We start from the raw sequence: 22,158 nt of genomic DNA, 5'->3' as shown, positions 1-22,158 counted from the left end.
TTTTTAGACTCACGTTTAGAGGCCTATTGTTGTCGAGAACTTTCTGATCTTTTCTTTCTGTTAGTGCTAGTCAGCCAATGTCACGAGCTATAGTGTGAATAAACAGTTCAGGTATTCTATCTAATGCAGTGTAAGAATAATAGACCGGTGCTTTATGCGAGCGATGCAAGTGAATGTCAATTCTATACTGGGTAGCAGGGGGGGGGGAGGGAGGAGGAGTTTCTCGAGCTTTTTATGTTCAGGTAAGCTATAGTGTGCTCTTAGTTGTTCTATAGACCTGTTCTATAATTTAGAATTTCGCCTGATCATTTCAGTATGCTCATAACATATTTTTACAGTTTGTTTGTAGACTATGAAATTATTATCTGTATAATTATACAATTTTTCATAAAAATGCAGAACAATAAGTCAACTTCAGGGACGTCTTCACGAAAATGTAAGGGCGAACGGCACATGCCCATTTTCGCGAACGCCAGTACAATCTATTAGCGTGTCACTGACAACTCCAAAAATCGAATAGAAAAAGTGCTTTGACAAAGAAACAAGGGCAGCCACACTTTAGGCATTTGCCATTTTGTTACTGTTTTCATTCGTGCTTTCTCGTGTCCCACGTACTAGCCAAAAGTGCAACACTAATCACAACGAAGTATATTATCTCAGCAGATTGTATAATGCTTCGTCAGAATAGCTGACGGCATGCCTAAAACAGGAATAAAGAAATTTAAAAAATTTATGTTTGACGACTTAGTAAACATGAAACGTCCTAAAACATGACACTTCAAAGCGCAGCTTTTCAGCGACACTTTCTAGAATTTTTTGTTACATAAATAAGTACGTTTCTAGTCTTGTTTGAGAACTCTATAAACTGGTTCATCAAGTTAGTTCAGCTGTAATGGAAGCTAGGTGAAGCATTATAACTACGCTATTTGTTTAATTTCGTTTGCAGCCTGTCAAACTATGGAAACAGCTGATGAGGACCACAACTACAAGCACGACGCTGGCTGCCGCAGCGGCCTCGGCATTTCCGAGCGTAGCGGTGCTGGCTGCGACATCTTCCAGATCACCGGAAACGGTCAGTCGCTGACTTCAGTCAACACAAAGCGACAGGACCACAGTAGGCACCACCACCACCACCACCACCTCAACCACCAAGGTTCCCACCGACAGGCCTGTGGTCGCCACTCCGTCGACGGCACCTGCCGAAACAACAACATCGTCATCTCTCCCACGAACTTCTTTCAACTGGAACAGGTGGACGACCAGTCCAAGAGGGGTCTCAGCCTGGGAAGCCTGTTCTCCACGGCAAACCACCACACGTACACGGCGCTTACGAGGGCCCTGGACTCCGGAAGCTCGCTCAAGTCACCGCTGGACTCCTGCGGCGGGGAGTCGTGCATAGTCGACAGTGGAGGCAGTACGACGGCCCTCCTGGAGACCGTAGAGAAAAGCAGTCGAGGTGGAGGAGCAGCTGGAGCCCATAAGAGAAGGAGCCTCGGGTACGAGGAAGAGGATGACTGCTGCGACTCGGCCTTTTCGGCCGGCTGGAATTGGCCGGCCATTCGCGTCCGCTGCCTGCTGCTCTGCGTCTCGTGCCTGGTCGCTGTGCTGTGCATTGTCGTCGGCGTACTGCTGCTGAGGCCTTCGTCGTGCGACCCTCCCAGGCAGTGGTGGCAGGGTGCGGTCATGTACGAGGTGTTCGTCGCCTCGTTTGTCGACTCAGACGGAGACGGGTTCGGTGACTTCCAGGTTAGTTGCGGTTTACAATGCCGGTTTAACTCTGGAAAAACTGTCGGATGTTCCCACTCAGCCGATAAAGAATCTAAAAAATTATAGGACCCTAACGCTTCATCTTTAGAAGCTGAACGTGATAGCGACATTCTGTTCGTAGTGCGTATTTAAAGCACTTAGCGCATGAAAATTTTTGGATTTGCTATGCACCTACTACACGAGGCCTTAAGGGAATAGGCGCAGTAGCGTATGTGCCTTCTGTAGTGGGGTGCCGGCTTTCAACCACGGAAACATTAAGATAGTCACATATTCTAATGCCCGCTGGCAAGGGACGCTTGTACCAGGCAATATTACTGCCATATTTCATGTTGCATTGTGATGCATGTATACAGATCGCGTTAGTTTGTGAAGCAGGAAAGCTACTTTCGCTTAATTTCTGAGCAGACGAAGTTCTTTTTGTTGTTTTCACAAGCAGAAGCGTGGTCACGGGGTAGAACATGTGCTTGCCACGCAAACGACAGGAGTTCAATTTCCAATTGTACCCAAACAACCGTGGTTTGGTTTCCACTCTGCTCCATTGTTTTTTTTCTATCATTTACTTTTTTCAGTTGCATTGTTCTCGATTTTTCGGTCATGCATGAAACAATGATTCCTCACTCACAACCAATGACGCTGAGACCGACGCCAACACAGACACCATAATTTTTGCGAAAGGAGCTTTTTAACGCTATCGTGTTAATATCCAGGGTCTGATGGCCGCTAAAACAGTGCAATGCTCCGCGCTAGAAATGTCTTTATCAATATTTTTGCCAATAGAGAGAGGGGATGTATCAATACCGAATATATGAAAGAACAATAACATAAAAGCCACTTTAAAGTTCGATTTACTACGGAAAAAGTTGAAAAGTGATTTTCTCTTCACAATTCTAGCAAATAATGTTTTATTGGGCCTTGTGTGAATGTCTGCGTGTCCGAATGTAATTGAAATTTGATTGTCTTATGATTCTCGTTCGCCTTGAGACTCCTAATCATGTTCCAAATGTGTAACTATACTACCACCTAATACATACTTCAGTTTATTGCATTTTCTTGCGGCACATTCGGACACTCCCGCCCCCTCCCCCCAATAAAACGAAACTCTGGGAAGCAAACTCTGGTGAAAGGTGAGTGAACACACATGCATAAAGAACAAGGTGGGAAAATCGTAGGCTCCAGTATACGGCAGTTTCGGCGTGTTCGTTGTTTCTGCATTACTTTCGCTGTATGAACTTTATGTGTTACAGTGAAATCAATCTCCAATTGAATTCACTGCCCTGATTTATAATTCATGATGATCTGAGGTGTCGTTTTGCACTGTGTTGTTGTATGTTTAGCGTTATTCGTGGCTATATTGTTTTCTTTTTGTTGTAGTAAACTTACAGCATAGTTTTATTGGTTTACTCCTCGAGCTTAGTACTCTGTCTCTTTTGGTGCGAACACTGCATTGTACCTCCAACACAACCATTTTCGTGATGCCTACGGGTGCTGCTCAAATTCAAGTAATTCAACGAATATATAAATTTTAAGGAGGTAGAAGAAGAACACCCCGTAGTGGGCCAGCTCCTCACATACACATTACCTGATTTCTGACATTAGGAACAATTTGTTACTTATCTAGTCCATGAGCTATTCATCCAGAAATTTTTTTCCCGGGCACACTGGTAGATCCTTGTTGTGGTAGGGTCACCAACAGTAGTTTTCTCTTTCAAACGATCCGCTGCCCTCTTCGCGACTTCGTCCACTCAAGATAAGGAAACCCTTCTTCACAGGGTCTGTCTTCTCGGCTCGACTACGTCCGACACCGAATCGGGGCGTCGGCCCTGCGGCTCACGTCGGTGTTCAGCGCGCTCGACTATCCGCTCGAGTACGAGCACATCATCGACTTCGACAATGTCGATCCCCACCTGGGACACATGGATGACTTCGCGTCGTTCGTTGAACGTGCCCACGAGATGGGTCTGCGAGTGGTGTTGGACATCAACCCCACGGTGACCAGCGACCAGCACTCGTGGGCTGCTCACTGGCTGCTCGATCCGTACGGGGAGTACGCCAATTACTACGTGCCCCTCAACGAGTCTGCAATAATGGTGAGTGCGAAAAAAAAATGTATCTGCATTCACTAAGAGATAGACGACTACCATGATGTATATAGGCAGAATAGATTGGTAGGCTAGTATGTACTGCGTACCTTTATGTTTAGCGGGAGAAATCAAGTGTTTGTTGCCCTAAAAATAGGTGCATTTAGTTAGACTTTAGGGTTATTTCAATGAGTCATACTGTGTTACGTTTCAGGGTCACCGGCTTCCAATGTAGCAAGTATCTGTGCTTGTCAACCACGGTAATTTAGTGGCTACCCGGTTGCACACACGAATGTCACATTTCTATGTCGGTCGGGCGATGACACATCGATAAAGGCGAAATGATAGAGGCCCGAGTGGGTGGGATGTCATGTATGATAAAAAAAAAAACGGTCAACGTTTCCGGACACCTCAACCACAGCGTCCCTCACAATCATACGGTTTAGGACATAATAATAATAATAATAATAATAATAATAATAATAATAATAATAATAATAATAATAATAATAATAATAATAATAATAATAATAATAATAATAATAATAATAATAATAATAATAATAATAATAATAATAATAATAATAATAATAATAATAATGATAATAATAATAATAATATAATAACTATATTAATATTATTATTATTATTATTATTATTAAAATTATCAATAGTGTATATTTTCGGAATTGTCGTAAGTTGACAAGACACAATTCACCATATTATGTACCTGCTAACTTTAATTATTTTGATGTTTTTCACAGTCCGCTGTTATTTTTTTTATCTCAGCTTTGCTCTTTCTAGAGATAGTTGTGATAATGTACAGAATCGTCCCTTTTCTGTTTTGGGGGAAACCTTCAACATTGTTATGCCTGTTCCCCTTCATTTTTTATTTCTTTTCCTAGATTATCGTCTCGTCTTCTAATCCTCCCATTGAGCCATGATTTCTTTTTGACTATGCATTTTCGCTATTTTTGTGTTTTTATTAGGAGATTATCTATACTGTACTGTTTATTTTATTTTTCTATATTTGCGTGTAGCTGCATTAAGAGCTAATTGTTGTTTCAGGCAACGTCAAATATATAATGGAAGGGTTAATTGATTGAATAATGATATTCATATTCACAGATACGTGCGCATGATGACTCTCTATTAGTGAAGCGAAATAAGCGTAGCTCCCACGACCCATCGGTCGAGTGCGATGAAAAAAAAAAGCTTAGAAATAAATAGTAAAATACAAATCTAGAGGCCCTGCGCTTCAAACAATAGCCTTCTCCAGGTCCTCGGCTTTTAATAGTTATTAGACGAAGTAAACAGTTCGCGCAACGCAAGAACAGGAGTCATTCGCAATCATTTTCGTACAACACCTGCGGAGCCACAAATTTTAACATTGAACAATGAACACATCTGATCCAACTAGCAAGGATGTGAGGCAGGCCAATGTGCTACGTAAGATGATTCAGAGATGCAACCCCTTCCCTTCTCTTCGCCAACAACGGCCCACCCTAAAGATTCCCCTTGTTCACACTATATATGCTACTTACAACTGAAATTCAAACATTAATTATTGAACTGATATACTAATATGCTAGTGTCTAAGCTCGTCAACACCCTTGTAAATGCAATTACGGTCTATGTAAAAAGACTTCTTGAATCCTAGATTCGTAAATGTAAAAAAATGTTGACTAGTACCTAAAGGTGATGGTCACAGGAAAACGCTGCACAATCTGAGGAATAGGTTTTTGCGTAGCAATACTTATGAGGAAGCCTAGAGATTTTTATTGAACGAACAGAGAATATCAAAGGTTTAGCTATCACATTAATCCTGGATGCTTTCTGCATTTCCTTTAAATAGTTGGTTTAACTTTGTGCATCTGTTTATTGGAATTAAAAACATGGCTTGAATGAGGATAAGGAACGTACACGTGCATTTACGTTGCACAGAAGTATCATTACCGTGTTTTATAAGTAAAACAGGTTGCACTCATACAAGCCCACTTTTATATCATTGTAGTAAAAACTAATTTTTCAAGCGAGACTAATATGGAGCCTTCATAAGCACTAGAAAAAAAAACTACCGATGTTGACATTCGACGTATGCAACAATGCAAAATGGTAGTTACACTGTAAGAAGAAATCCTGCATCGTAAGTGAAAATATGGCACACCAAAAAAATTTATTGCTACTTTTTGAATTCCTCTATTCTCAGGCAATCTAAGAATTGTGTTTGTGGCATCTAGGCTAATCTATTTTCCGTACGCTGACAAACGTTTTCTATCTGAAACGAAAACAATCCGCTAACCACGCAAACCTGTTCCTAAACGGTACGTCGTCTCTCACCGCTTCGAAATCGAGAGACAATCCGGCTGTCAGTGGCCGCTACGGTCGTTACGCTTTTCAATTAGCCCGAGCTGGACGGCACAGGCTACATCGTCCGAAAAAAAATTCTCTAGGGACGCCGGGTGTGAATGACATGTCCCCGTGGAATTACGGTGCAAACGCGATCGTACGCGAATAGCTAATGACGCCTAAAAACCTCGTTAGTGTCGTAGCTAGGCGGAGTACTCCTCCAGGATATCCAGGGGACTTTCCATTTCATTATCAGTTGGGATTCGGCCGCATTTCAATTAGTTCCCAGGCCCTGTATTCGGCTGCACCATGCGTGCGTTACCTCGTTGGTGTGTTATTGTACACCGTAATGCTTTCATGACGCGCGCAGTATTTATTCACTCAGTTTCGCACTGTCCCTAACTACAGGTCACTCTCACGCTAGTCGCGCCTGCAAGTTAACTTGATGATAATTAAGCTATCTGGGACCTGGCTGTGACGGCAAATCTACCACGTTCGTATTTCGACGAATTGACCAGGCTCATTGCTGTGTTCACCTCATCACTATCCATGGTGATACATGGTGAGCTCATAGATTCTCTGAGAAAAGCTGAGTTTCGAAAGTAGGAATTCATTTTCTTTGGTGTGCCATATTTCAACTTACAATGCAAGATTTCTCCTTGCAGTGTAAATACCACTGTGCACCAAACAGTTGCAATCTTTCAGCATAGCGTGCTTGCACATCACAATAGCCCCCATTCTTGTCGTGGCAGTTATCAGAACGTTTTAGCTCGTGTTACGTTAAAGTCGGTTGACTGGCGGATTATGGGGGCGGCCTTTGTCCTGCAGTGTACGTAGCCGGGCTGATGATGAATTATGACGTTAAAGTAGAGTGGCAACCGTGTGTATGCTCCAATCGCGCAATTAAACAATTAGTTGCAGAAAGCTTTTCGTGTTGAACCAGCACTTCCTGAGAGTATGTTAATAATACATTTGTATACTTTCATCGCCTACTCTCGCAGAGCAATGGCGTCGACGAGTGGGAGGACACTGACGATGACGATCGGCGCGACCCTCAGCGGCCCTTCGGAAACCAGCTGTATCTGAACTGGTCTCACCCTGAAGTGCGGCAGCAAGTCATGAGGTCACTTGCCGTGTGGATCGAGAAAGGAGTGGACGGATTCTACCTGAAACACGTGGACAGGTTGCAGGTAAATACGTCATACGGTGGTACAACTATACTTTTTCGCTTCATTAGCAGAACCCGGTGATAATGAACAAGGCACTTTGGATGATGAAAGAGAAAGGCACGAAAGAAAGACGGAAGCTTGCGATGAAAAATTTGTAAGGAGGAAGTGTGTGCCTGAATGCATGCTTCGACAAGTAGAGTTCAATTTTTTAAGGCTGGAACGGAACAGTTCTACTGGTAGCCTCGGATACATGACACTTCCCGCTTACGCATTTCTCATAACCAAATGGAAGGTTTGCTATCCCGACACGCCCTGAATCAGCCTATTCCTAGACAGGATCAGTTGAAAATGGCGCATAGCTTGATGTTGCCAATGTCAGGTAAAGCGTTTCTTTTTAGGTGCAAATGCGGCGTGCGGCGTCACAACCCTTGCAGCGCATGCACGTCCGCTAACCTACGCTGGCTCCCGCTCTCTTTCTTCTGGGCTTTCCTCCCCGCGGCGTTTACACTCTCATTGCGCATGCGCGTTTCCTCTCACTCTATATCCTCTCCTACGCTTCCCCATCTCTCGGTTTGCAATGCTGACGCAGGCAGCGTCTGCTAACGAGTTTCATTGCAAAAAAAAAAGACTGCCAGCGTCAACGTCACCGCCAGTGTAAGCGTCAGCGCCCGCTGCTTCGCATATACACATAGTTCTCTCCAGCAGCAGATGGTGCAACTTTTTCTTCTAATCTGTCTTACTTGTCTTGAAGGTTATAAGTGAACACTTCATGGTCTTCGTACACCTTCAGAAATGTTTCGAAGTAAAGAAGTTTTTGTACAGATTATAGAATAAAAAAGTACAATTCTTCTGATTTCAGTTCAACGTATGTTATGCTATTACTTCTAAGTGCAAATACAGATGAGTGACACTTACTTATCTCACAGCCTGAAGCCTCTGATGCTTACTGGGAAGTGAATTTTCAGTGACCAGCACCCTTTTGCTTGGCAGTCGAACTACTGAAGCGTAATTACCCTAATGAAGTGTTTAGTATGTAAATTGATCATTTTCACATGCTTCCAAAATGTACTTATGAAAACGTCGCATATATATGGGGAACATAAGATACATATCTGGATTCCGAACAGAAATCATTGGATCTATTGGAATGACGTGCACAACATAATGTAGGGAGGCTCCACTGTTCAGAATTTGCCTGACCTTCAAGCTAGTACTCTACAAGGGGTCGAAGTGACTGAGTTTCAATAAACTGAAGACGCAACATCCGACGCTAGAGCATAGATGACCCAGCCAGTGCCGATGCTTGTGGTCGGTCTGTGTTTAGCTGTTCAAACAGGTAGGGCAGGTTATTAATGTTTATGGGGCTCTTGACTAAAGCTTCCCCTATAAATTATTTTTTTAAAGTTTCCTTTTCGGTTTTCCACAAACTTTCGCCTCTAAATATGTTTCTATCTTTTGCCACTTCCTGTCAGGTTTCCGACGACCGGGAACTCTACGAGGTACTGCTGCAATGGCGGCGACTGCTGGATGAGCAGGACTATCTCGACGAGCCTGGGCGCATCCTCATGACGTCGGTGAACTTGGCCCAGGAGTTGGCTGACAGGGACTCACTCTTCATCCAGCCAATCGTAGCCCTGTTCGACCTTCTAGACGTCCACGTGCCACTCGAGGGTGGTCCTGATAACGTGACGCAAATCATGGCGTCACGGTTCGCACAGGTGACACAGCAGACGAGACTTGACACGCGCACCACCACTGGAGTAAGCACCGACGAGAACATCACTGGCGTGCCTAGCGGCGAAAGAAGGCACTGCGGTGCAGTTGCCAATATGGCAACGGTCAGTATAGCAGACAAATCTGTTTGTTTTCGTTCTACCTTGATAATTGCTTATGGTCTCCTCATGTTAGTGTCAGTGGACTGCTTGTTTACGTGGAAAAAAATATACAAGGACGCTGTAATAAAAGCAAAACTACTATATACTTGAGCATCTTGTGTAGCGTTGAAGAAGGGTATATTAGTGACAGTCTTGTAGAATACGAAGAAACTTCGTTTGGAAGGTAAAACAGTGTGCAGGGAAGTGAGACCTATAGCTCGTAAGAGAAACATTGTGTCAAAAGCGAAATGAATCAGCATAAAAAGCCGTATGCATCTTGCATCGTGATGCCAGTTATACATTATAGGTGTGTACAATGCACACAACAGGTTTTTTTGCATAAGTCACATTATAATTGCAACTATAAAAGAGGTCATCCTCCAAACAAAAGTCTGAAGCTAACCATTTATAAATAGACTCATGGGAATTGTGCATTGCCAACATAACCAGCACTTTCATATGTGTCAGTTTTGCTTTTTCTGTGTTTAGATTATGTCTTCATTCATGGAGGGAAATGTTTTGCATAAATTATTGGGATTTAAAAGCTTGACCGCTGTATACGGATGCAGTTTCGCACCTTACTTTAGATATAAGTGTCATATTAGAAAGCAAGAATGCTATATCTTCAGCAATAACTGCTTCGGCAATACTTATCATCTCAGTAAAGTTGCTCTCGTTGGACATCAGTCATGAAATCGCTTTTGATTCCGCTTGTTATTCAGAATCCGTGGTTGAGTTGGAACCTCGGCGACTCAGAAAGTCCACGACTTGCATCACGGCTCGTGGATGTCGACCCACTAGCTGCACTCTTCACCCTCTGGGGCATGCCAGGCACGGTGTCTCTATTCTACGGGGACGAAATCGGCATGAAGGATTCTGTAGACCAATCAACTGGACGAGTAAGAGCACTCGCTTTTAAAAAGCGACATAGAAAAATACTGTGTTCTGAATATGTTTTAATGTACTCTAAGATGTACCATCCAGGATTATTTCACCTCTTTCTTGTGTTATATTAGGAGGAGCCTTAGCGTCATGGGATTTGAAAGTACCGAGTCAATACATTGTTTCAAGTGGTAGTAATAAGGCAAATATGGGATGATACATAACGCTCCTAAAGTTTTTTTCACGTGGTTTTTTCATAGTCCCTAGTATACGAGTAAAAAGTGTGTATTACCAGGTAAGACATTGCTTCCCGCCTAACTGCAGTGCTTTGATATCATGCACATGTGCTCTCCCAAATAAAAAATAGTATCATTGCTAAAGTTCAAGGTATTACGATTATTGCAAAATAAACGACCATTTTCATTCGTTGTGCAGCCTTTCCAGACGGGACAGTTGGGTCCCATGCAGTGGAGTGACGCGACCCACGCAAACTTCTCATCTCCCGCCTCGCGACCCTGGATGCCGGCCCATCCCGATCACGTCATCAGGAACGTAGACAATTCCAGTGAGATCATCGACACATTGGCCAGGGCGGCTGAGCTGAGGAGCAGCGTGGTTACGTTGTATATGTCGGGCGTGCCATCACATCGACACCGACGATGCAACACGAAGTTAGTGCGCAACTGCGGAGAGATCTTCGCTATGGAACGCTTCTACCCGCGCCGCGCGCGCTACGCCGTGGTAGCAAATTTTGCGCCGCGAGGCGTAACCAGTGACCTCTCAGACTTCGGCTTCGAGGGCAACGTCGTTGCTGGAACCTGTTCGAGCCTCCCGACACGAGTAAACTTCCGCGAGCTTTACCTCGAACCCGGTGAAGCGCTCTATGTTGAGATCACCAGTTGAATGAGAGAAAGAAGAGGTGCCCAAGGTGATGTGACGTGACGATCATTAGGACATGCACTGCATGCGTTTTTTAATGCCGGACGTTATCGCCGGGCGTCGTCATCCGGGCGTGATTATCCGAACGAACGTTATCATCTGAGGAGTAGCAGGACGAGCAACACCTTCTCGACGGCTCATTACACCGAGAAGTGTGCTACGAGGCAGTTATCGGAGCTAACTTTATCGGATTCTTCGTAATGTGACTCGACCGTACTTCCAGGTTGAAGTTCCGCCCACTCCGAACCAACGCTCCACGAGCCGTCAGATGTGAAGCGAGTGCGCTGTCTTCGCACAAGTATTTGATAAGAAAAACAGTTGCTTGTGACGCGGCGTAGTGAACGTTGCTTTGACGAGGAGTGTAAGTGCTCGTAAGCACTTTCCCATTTTATCACATGTGCGTGCTCTTGGCCAAACTGAGGACAGGATGTGATCATGTCATAGTGCGCTTCATAACCAATATTTGAAGACGGCTCTGACTCGTGTAAGATGTCCCCGTGATCAATCTGTCCCCTGTGCTGTGAAGCTTCCATCCAGGAGACCCCTACCGGCGTAGCAGCCAACGTTGACTCCTGTCAACAGTTGAACGCAGCTCCTGATCTGACGTTTTTGGTGTGTGGCATACGGAGAACTCTAGTGTATCGAAGCGAAGCGTCCTACCCTGACTGTCAGCAATATTTCTGATGGGACATTTGTAGTTCGGTGCAACTGTTTACCTTTCGCTCTCAAATTCTCTCCTCCGGATTGCATATTGACTCACTGAAAAAAACGTCATCTGAGCATTTATTGAATTCGACATAGAGGGGATTTGTGTTATGCGAACAAGTGCCATGAATAAGAGAAATGTCTGAGTGCGCGACAAGCCGGAATGTATTATTACCAGTGCGAAGCATATACATTCCTTCCCAGAGCTGTTGGTATGCGGTCATAGGAATTGTGAGGTGTACCACGCGCCGTATTATGGTAAAAGGACTACTAAAAGAGCAAACGTGTTCTGAAAATTAGCAATTCTAGATATATCGACACATCCGTAACGCCATTTACCACTTGGCTACAAAGCAGATCACCTAACAGTGCACCAAAAGAGTTGCATGGAAATGTCATATTTGGAGGTAAACGCTTGGCGCAATAATAATTAAACTGTGGGTCGTTTAAAATGCCATCCAGGTGGTACAATGGAATTACTTTGCTATTAGTGCTAAAACAGCAGATTTAAATGAAGAGAGGGCCTGTTTGTGGGTATTGAATGAAATGTCCTTCTATGCGGCATAAGATAACGTGCCACGTGGTAAGTACAGCTGAGAGACCCGGAGAAAGTGTTTTGTGACTTTAAGAGTCCTATGTAAAGCAGAACGCAAGAAAACCTGCTCGTGTCTGCACATATGTGCCATATCAAATGTACACCACTCAATGCTTGAATGATATAGCCAACAATCATAGAAGCCGTCGTATTTCTACGGTGAGGAAGTTCGCTCCAAGGATGTGTTTTTCAGCGGCGCACTTCAGACATGCCTAGAGGGAGCTGCTTTGGCAAGTGCCCAGAAATCTTCCCACTGTAGGTGGAAGAGATGCCATAAGAGCGATTTGGCAAATTTTTGAAGCTAACTTGAGGAGAGACATTCACCTTTTGTCCTGTACAGAGAACGCTATTGAAGTTGCGAGTGAGTGTAGGGGCAGCGGATAATATTCTTTGTATTAATGTAATTTTCTGTTTTTGTTCATTGCATAGGTCAATATCGTCACAAGTTTGGATTAGTGGAGTTCATTTGCCATAATATGGTTTGAGCTCACAAGGAGGTGTACTTGCGCATAAAGAAGCTTCCCTGAAAAAAAAATGTTGGAAAGTCATGCACTTGAATGTAGTTATGTGAAGTATAAAATGTCAGGTGGCTCAATCAATCACAGTTATTTTTTCGAAGTACACAAGATTCCACGAGACATTTCTTCATCAAACTTTATAAGTTCGAACAGTTCACAGACTGATGTGCACTTAAAAACTATCACTCGCAGAGTCCACTTGTGGCTTCTTCCACTGCTTTTTTTTACTGAACAATCGAGCTTGTTCTGATAAAAAAAAACAGACAAGGAAGAATTATGTTTATCTTGCTGTTGGAATTAATCCAGCTTATATATCATTCACAAAACCAGGGCACATTGATTTTAACACAAGGGTTTCGTAGGTGTTACTGCACTGGTTTCTTCGACCGACAAAAAGATTGTTCATTTTCATTCATGCTCATGTAAGCCGCAGTTGAAGCCGTATAACATTTTCTAAGTCGTTATTCCAACTGTATGTAAAAGAAAATCCACTGAAAAAAACGGGAGGCTATAATTAAGACAAATTTTTTTGTGCATTTCTCACCATCTGTAAAAAAACACCTATTGTGCATACCTTCAACAAACAACATGCAGGAAGAATATGTTCAGTATGCCTACCTAATGCATTACATATAAAATGAGTGTAAGCCTTTGTATATTAAAAGCTAGAGCCCAGCACACACCTTTCAACACAACAGTATTCAAGGTGCATATTATTGTGTTAATGTGTTAATTTCGTTCTTAAAAACAAGCGCTGTCTGAATTAATGAAAATAACTTGCAGAAATAAACGTCCTATTTATTGTACAGTCTTGTTTTATTCTTTTTTGTCTGTGTTTCTTCTTTTAGTTTTGTTATAGATGAAACAGCGATATGTAACTGTGTTTGTGAGGCTCACGTAACAACTTCTAGCTTTCCCGGTACGGAGTGTCGCTGCAGTTCTACGAAACTGATAATTCTGAGCGAATAAGAAATATCGTCTCCGGCGAAGTTATATGGTTCGAATGGAGTCTTTCACACAGCCTGCTAAAGAGATCCTTGCGTAAAGTTGATGGCAGTGATTGGTACCTTGGATTTATAGGACTAAATTTTTTCATAGGTGGTAGAGTCATATTTTAGGCATTGTTCTGCAATTGGTGGTTTTCTTGAAATTATGGACTTTCTTTATGAGTTAGTCAACTCTCATGAATCCGCGGATGGGTCCCAAAGTTTTTTCAGCGCTGGTGTATAGGCCTGTGCTTGAAGCTTGAGTTTTATCAATTACAACCTTATCCCTCATAAATGCGAGTACCTTTGACCAGTCATGATATTAAAATAACAGACGACCCATTTTTGATAATATACACTTCTTAAATAGCTAATGACACGTGAAGTGCCTAAAAATGAAAAACGAAAAAAAATATATTAGGTAATTTTTTTCCCCTAACTATACACAGGAGCTACCTAGATTCCATGAACCTTGAAAGGCCTTACCACACCTTTTTGTTAACTTCAAAGTGCCAAAAAATACCTAGATTTCCTTTGAATAGAATGTATGTACCCAACTTAGCTAGCTTCAACAACCTATCAGCCCTGCCAAGAGGCTCCAATGGGAAGAACCATTCAGAATTCAGTAATATTGTGCAGAAAGCGTTAGTGCCGAGCTGTTGGCGCGAAGTATGTAATATTAAAAATGTTGGCATTCTTGAGGTTCAGCAAAAAATGAAGCTTGTGGTAACTGAAATAATGCAATTTTTTGAAGGACATGTAACAGTAATATTCACTGCCAATTTCTTCTAAAAGAACGCCACCTGTAACAAATACTATGCCTATTTAGCACAACACCCATGACTAAGACAAAATCCTATGTGTAGGTCCCCTTTAATCGTCGTCGTCGTCGTCGTCATCATCATCATCATCCTCATCATCATCATCATCATCAACAACAACAACAACAACATCATCATCATAATAATCATCATCATCAGCCTGACTACGTCCACTGCAGGACAAAAGCCTCCCCCATGTTCCGCCAGTTAACCCGGGCCTGTGCTTGTTGCTGCCAATTTATACCCTTTACTGTGTGCATGTGCGTCGAGCAATGAACTACTTCAACTTGGGTATTCGATTGGCCCACACGCAGTACTATTGTTTTCGCTGAGGCAAGCTCAGTGACACCTGCGACGATGCTTATAACGAGTTATGTTTTCGTAGCTCCCTAACTATTCTCGGCCTCCCTAACGATTCACTTGCTAAGGCTGACGTTTTTGCTGTGGTTGCCTATTAACGTCAACAGAGTTTCCAGGTTTGGGTAGCGCTGGGTTTCCTAAGGTGTGAGTGAATTGCTTGATAATAAAAGATGTGGTTGAGCACACCAAACACGTGAATAACCAGAATGTGAAATTCTTACTGAGCACGCAATGTAGTGAGCACGCAATGTTGCCACAGTGCTGAAACATCCTTCTGAATGTTGTGGGAACGTCGCATCAATATTTGGTGCCACTGGCACTAACATTCGAAATAAATAGACAGGTATGTTTAGAAATGCACTCTTTACCATCTCACCTTGAATATTTTTTTCGCGTAAGCTTTCGGAATACTTTAATATTTATGTGCACACACTACGTTTCCCAGACGAGTTTCACGACAGGATACCATTCAGCTAGGATGCAACGCGCCTTCTCTATGCTGAGCTTGGTCGTTACGATGAGTGATCGTTTTCGCGCAAGAAAGCAGAGAACACACTAATGTGAAAGAGCGTTTTTTTAAGCAGTTCATTTTTCTTGCGTGGGTTCGCAGAACATTTATAAATAGATAGAGTTGGCGGTGCCTTTTACGTAGGATGGTGCCTCAGCATGATCAAAATAGTAACAACCAAACGGGAATGATTGATGGACGTTCTTCGGTTTTCGGAGCGTTCCGGCGCTCTTTTTAAACCGGTCCATAGCTTCTGTCGATGCGCTGCGTTCATGGTTTGGTGATGGCACCGGGAAGGCAAGGAATAAGTTTTGCTAAAACAAATTATTGCATTATGGTGTTTAGGTCAGCTGGAATATACCAATAGATTAGACTTCCTATGTTCGGCTGGACATATTAACCAGAAATACCTTAGCATACCCGTAGATAACCTCAACTTACAGAAATAAGGAGCGGCATGTTACAAACATCTGAACGTATACAAATGAATTGTCACGAAACGCATTCGAAGTGACAAGTTCAGCTTTACAATGTCGGTACGTTAAGGCTGGCACGCTTTGTAAACTTGCATCTAGAAAATGACATGGCGTGACACATTCATACTAAGGCATTCTAAGCGCCCAATTTTGTGTCCCTTGCCCAAGGCCTGACTATAAAAAAGTTATGCACTTAGTGGAACCATTGGTGCCATTTGAAGGCAAATACAAGGCGTAAGCTTGGAGCAAAAACAATAAAGCATCGCTGCGATATACCAACTCACCAGAGTCAAGGTATTGTTCCCAGAAAATATTCTTATGCCTATAGCTGGACATTAAAAGGCTATATGACCCGTTTTAAATGGGAGTGATGTCCAACGATAAATTTGGGGTCACAGTTGAAAGTTGAAAGCGCCAAATCATGTTTTGGTGGAGACGAAAAACCGGAGGCACGGCGTGAATTTTTAAACACACAAACAAAACATGTTCTTCTATCTAACACACGGGAGCCGTGTTCTCAAAAATAAAAATATGTGTCCGAGCAGATCGCTTTAGATACAATATATCACGCAGGCACCATGCGGACACTGACGGCGCATCGCCATCGTTCCTGTGGAGCGTACGCGGGGAGGTCTGTGTCATGGGCGACTCAAGGTAAAGTCGTCTCGGCAGTCCTTTTTCTCCAAGAACACGTAATCGACTGGAGAAGGGATGTGTTCCTGATAGAGAGAGGAGTGTCACGACGGCTTTATTTTGAGTTGCTCATGACACAGACCGCCCCGCGTTTCCTCATCAGGAACTATTGTAATCTACTGTCAGTGCATGTGTACGTGGTTTTCTTGATATATTCAAGCGCACATAACAAGGAAAATACTGAAGAACGATGGGATGCAGCTTTACGCTGTCATACTTTAGAAGTGTGGCCGTTTGGGCTAGTTGGTATGACATGACGATTGTTATAGCGGAATACCAAAACGACGACAAAGAGACAAGAAGTACACGAGCGCTTCTTATCCCTTTGTCATCGTTCTGCTCTCGTGCTCTATCGTCATGCATACTTTAGAGGGTCAATGGGGCCAACAAAGTGGCTGAAAGGCTAGCTGTTTTGGTCCCAACGTGGGAGTGCGCCGCTTCGGGAAATTAGCGCGATCTATTGAGCTTTAATAAAGTTATCTCAGCCATACATCCCTAAGATGACCAGCTCCAAGATACGCTTCTATTTGAGTTATGAACAAGTTGTTGGAGCCAAAACGTTTTTGTGAGTGTTGATATTATTTTTGGTGGCGCATATCCTACGCATTTTCACCTTCACTAAGTATCTCATGCCGATCACATGGGCTTCCGTAAAGCCTTGAATTTCAATACGACGTTTTATCGCTCTTCTGCAACTCATAGAAACTAAGTTTAATCACAGAAATTTACGACCTTTCTATTTTTGTCTCGTGCGCGTACCTTTTATTTTGCTCATTAAAAGAATACTTCTCTCTAACCGGAAAAAGTAAGTAAAAGAACCTAGTTGCTTCGTAATACTGCAGTATCAGCAGAGGAACTTAAAACAATGATCAAAAAGAAGACGGACAGCGAAGTCACTGTCTCTCTAATCGGTGCCTGCTTCACGGTCTCGCGACTCGTTACAAGACTGCTAAATACTTTTGTCGACATATGCTATGTAGATTCGCATATTTGTGACAGCAAATATGACAAAAACGCGAGCGACAACTTTTATGTGGTTTATATGCTGGTGGCGTTTCTCTCGTATGACTCCCTATTTTATCGTGGCAAGTCCAGCTGAGAACTGTTTAAGAATGGGTGGTCAAGAAGAAATATACAGAGGCTGAAACACATACGCGAACGTACTTCCCGACTGTTTACTTCATATTGTTCAACAAACAAAAAAGAGATATGGTCGAGAAGTTTGCAAATGACGTTCTGAATGATGATTCTTCCATGATAACTATGTATGTAGAGGCCGTCGACGTGAATGGATATTCGCAGCTTTCTCGCGCATCACAAGCCCCGGATCCAGCGCCTTCTCGGAAGACCAAAAAATCGATTCGTGGAGGGACAGAGGAAAGGACTTGATGCGAATCTAGAAGCATCGCAAGCATGCGGCAGCTGTCCCTGACGTTGACCAGCAGGACGCATGCTACTGCCATTACGGCGTACGTGTCCAGCGTTCAAACGACCCTCGGACCATCGTTTAGATTCGTGCTTATGCCATTGCTGATTCTCTAGAGTCACCATTTTGCCTTCTCATTATGTGTGTACCCGGAACACTCCGACGCGAACGAGTACCTTGGTTGTCGAGGTCACGTTCAGCTAACAATCACACGCACGCTTGAAAAGTGGAATATTCGGTTCCGGTCTGCCTGGAACTTGGTTTATATTCTGCTGACAGTTGCGTGTCAGACGCGCTCTAGAATAGCTGTATGCGGCATTTTATAAAATTCTTTTACTCTAACATTTAAGTTATACACAAAAAATAATGTGTCTTTCTTTCTTGTGTGGTAGAAAGGATTACCTAAAGTTATCCTTCAAAGTTGCAAACACAAAAGTGCGTTTTTTCCATGCGGTCTAGCTAATGGTATATGGCAGGACAAGAAGATTGAAAAAAAATACGTGTTGGGAGATTTACAGTGGAGTGGCTTAGTAAACTTGATTCTAAAGAGAGCAAGTTGAAAGTCAAAATACTGTAGGTTGCAAAAACATGGAGGAACACAAACAATCGCAAAAGGGATCCATGGTTAGTTCTTTGCAGTCATGAACAGCTAGAACTTTGTATTCGGTCTTTTTCCTTCATTCGATGGCGATGGCTCTGTCTGACTTCTTCACCTGTTCCGAAGGACCAGATGCTTATTTGAACAATTAGGCCTTACGATTTTAACAACTTTGTTTTTGTCGAGACGCAGTATCTCCTCTTAGAGCCTTTTCGTTTGGCGACAAGGTCGTGTTCTTTTTTTTCTTTGCAAATCGAATATTATAATCTTGATTCATATAATATATAATTCATATAATATAGTACTTCTCAAGCAAGCATTTTATGCCTGGCAGTCGTACTGTATTACAGGGGATGACGGTAACATAACCGACAATGTCTACATGCTTGTTGAAGGCACGGACCATGTTTATGTAGGCTCGTGTAAAACATATTCTAATAATGTAGAGTGCATGCTCACAAACACGCCCGTATCGCAACATACAGTCACTGAAAATATTCACACACCTCCACGGGCGAAATGTCACTTCAACATTCGATAGCCTCCTCTAAATGATCATCCTACAGCGAGTACGTTACTACAAGTGACACTAAGATAAATATATCCCAGCTTCGTTTGAACCTCTGCTAGAAATTGATGTGCTTAATAAAAATTATTGGTGCCAATATCTTTTACTCCATAAAAAGCTTGAAATCGTGCACGAGGTAGCTCATCGCGTTCTACAAAAGAGCTCGTACCCATCACAAGGCCGACTCAGCCGTTACAACTCAGACATAGATTCACAATGCCCAGACTGCACTGTTCACTCGAACACATGCTCGGGCAATGTCCCGAGTTACCTCGAGGACCTCTCACCAGTGAGTCTGACTGAGAAAAAGCACTCAGAAGCCCCAGTCTCAGAAACCAACAAAAGGCAGTCCAGAGGGCCCAAGAACCGGCGGTACGCCCCCACGTTCCCACCTCGACTCGGGCGACGCCTACAGTCACGGCTGCTAGAATGTCCCTCGTGAACACCCTGGTGGCTTAAACTATTCAGGACCATTTAAGAAAGTTCTTAACTGACTGACTGCCACCAGGGTACCCGGCCTTTTCAGAGCCCTTTTTAACCCTTCTGATGCAGTGACTGGAAGTATACTCACATCCTACCAACCACGCCTTAAACATTCATAACTTTCGTAAAGTAGGGAAGCACTCAACATGTGATCATTCACTACTCTAGGGAGAAGCATGATATCCGCTACACACTGTGGATGCGGTGGCTGATGAAGATACACAGTTATGGCTGAGCCTCTCGTAATAAATTCCGAAAACTCAATCACCCACTTGTTACACCATTCCCACCATGTGCCATTTGGTTGCCAACATGCTCTTCTAAAACGTTATATTACACATTTTACCGCGATTCTTTGCGTGACATAAAGCCAGCGAAGGCTTTGTTTGCGACAGATTTCCAAGTGCTCATATGACTGTCTGGAAGAAAAGTGAGTTGTTGCGCAGAGAGCCCTGATTTTAATCCCGTTGAATATTCAATATTGCTTTATTTATTGCATTTTTTTCGCCTTCATACGATAGCGGTTACGAACGCTGGCGGTGGCGGCGATAGACAACTATGGCACCAAAATCATACTTTTTTGACATTACATAGAAGGTTTCGCTCTAGAATGCTGCTCTGATTACAATTGCGATGCCAGCTAATCATCAAAGCCAGTATCATGACAATGTGCCAAACTCTGTTCCCATGCTTGTTTTTTTCTTGTCGCGTAGGAAAAAAAATTACTTTCGCTGACACTACCTGCGTTATATGACGATTCCTCAGTCTTAGAGACGCGTTTCGCAATTGTTTTTAATCCGATCACGAATGGTACTGAAAGGCTACTTAGCTATATCTCAATTGACTGTTTTCTTTCATCGATTCTTCCCGCTCGTTTGTAGAATTCTATCTCACTTTTTTTGTTTACTTCCTAATGTTCATTTCTTTTCGTTGTTCTTGTTGATGATGAAATTTCAAAAAAAGGCGACCACGTTCCCTCTACGTAATAAAGTGCTGATTAACAGAGAGATAATGGGCTTTATCCGAAATTGAGAGTTCCTGAAACTTCCTTTCCTAGGAACTGCTATTTCAAGCTAGTTTCAATATGATTGCTTACGCTTTCGCATCTACAAACATATCAATATATTTGCTGGTGCTTTATGTCGTAGAAAAACGGTATGTTTGCCAATAACACCATGACTGAATCATCCAGAAATTTCGACCTCTCTGGGTTCACGAACGTGCACCTAAATTGAAGTACATGGGCTCGAAGCATTTTTAGCTGCATCAAAAGTGTGGTCGCCGCAGCCGAAATCGGAAGCCTCAATGTCGGTCCGCTTTTTGAGCAGCATAACATTTGAACCACCGTAGCAGGCTCCCATCTACACAGAAGGTGCCACAACTGAACGAGGAGGTACAACACAGCTTCAAACAGAAACTAGTAGCAGAAGAGACGAAATAAATTCAGCGGGCAGACAATAAATACTACATAAGCCACCGCGGTGTTACGCACTAGGTGCTATAAAATAAAGAGGAGGTACAACCCGATACAAGTCAAATAGGAACTAGAAACTTGAAAGGCGACATCGATTCGGCATGCAGACAATGAATACCACATAGGCCACCGCAGTGTAATTTTTTACTGTGTTGCTTACAAAACATGCGAAATGGAACAAGTTCCATAAGAAACAAGAATCGGAAACATTTCTCGGAACATGATGTTGAAACACGCCTGGGAACGATAATTTCGTCCAGTGACGAAGAAACAGTGGTGGCTCAGTGTACGCTTAACATGAAAGTAAATTAGAGAATATTGCACACTGAAATTTCATATTTGAACGTTACTTCATGTTCGGAGAATAAAAAAGATAACGGCATAAGTTGGGCTTACGTGGGCGAAACCTGTACATAGCGGTTGCATGATCGTCAACTCTGCTTTTATGGCTTATAATAATCCTGCATAAACGACAGCTTATGGCCGTGGTGGGCCACAATAATTAGCCCAGGATCCTGATAAATTAACGTGCCATTTCAAGCCTGGAAGCCTAAATTGTAATGTATGATAGGTTTCTGACCCCTAATCTCTGCCTCGAGAGCCTCTAATACACCCTAATCCTCTTACTAACCTCAACAAATAGGGGAAAAAAAACTGCATCGAGGCGCATCTCCTCGTAACCGATGTATTCGGTTTGAGGGGATCTTCCAGTGGCTGACAAAAAGCTCCAATTAAGGCCTGTGTTCTTGCAAGCCGGAAGCTCTCTGGTCATTGCAGAACTTTTAATTACATCACAGGAGGAGTAGTATAAAAATAGCGTTGGTATTAGTACGACTACATTTCGAGAGAAATAATCTAGACTTCCCTTTCTTTGCAGAAAAATTTAGAA

The 22,158-nt window shown here is 42.9% G+C and overlaps 1 protein-coding gene across 1 annotated transcript; it reads left to right on the top strand.

Moving 5' to 3' along the window:
* The first annotated feature begins 957 nt into the window (after window positions 1-957).
* On the top strand, window positions 958-11,529 carry LOC142766054 (alpha-glucosidase-like). Its single transcript, XM_075867873.1, has 7 exons — window positions 958-1,746; window positions 3,537-3,854; window positions 5,143-5,154; window positions 7,220-7,384; window positions 8,836-9,123; window positions 9,960-10,136; window positions 10,555-11,529. Exons 1-7 carry the CDS (start codon window positions 958-960, stop codon window positions 11,020-11,022), a joined length of 2,217 nt encoding a protein of 738 aa, XP_075723988.1. The 3' UTR covers window positions 11,023-11,529.
* Window positions 11,530-22,158: the final 10,629 nt, after the last annotated feature.

This window comes from Rhipicephalus microplus, chromosome 6 (genome assembly GCF_043290135.1).
Source record: "Rhipicephalus microplus isolate Deutch F79 chromosome 6, USDA_Rmic, whole genome shotgun sequence".
NCBI classification, from domain to species: Eukaryota; Metazoa; Arthropoda; class Arachnida; order Ixodida; family Ixodidae; genus Rhipicephalus; species Rhipicephalus microplus.
Note: the sequence above shows the minus strand (reverse complement) of the source record. Positions and strands in the feature narration are given on the sequence as shown.

Bases quoted from the DNA above. Each gene is read 5' to 3' on its own strand.
- LOC142766054 (XM_075867873.1), top strand. From the start codon at position 958: ATGGAAACAGCTGATGAGGACCACAACTACAAGCACGACGCTGGCTGC. The intron at 1,747-3,536 runs GTTAGTTGCGGT...CCTTCTTCACAG, and splicing joins ACGGGTTCGGTGACTTCCAG to GGTCTGTCTTCTCGGCTCGA. The intron at 7,385-8,835 runs GTAAATACGTCA...ACTTCCTGTCAG, and splicing joins AACACGTGGACAGGTTGCAG to GTTTCCGACGACCGGGAACT.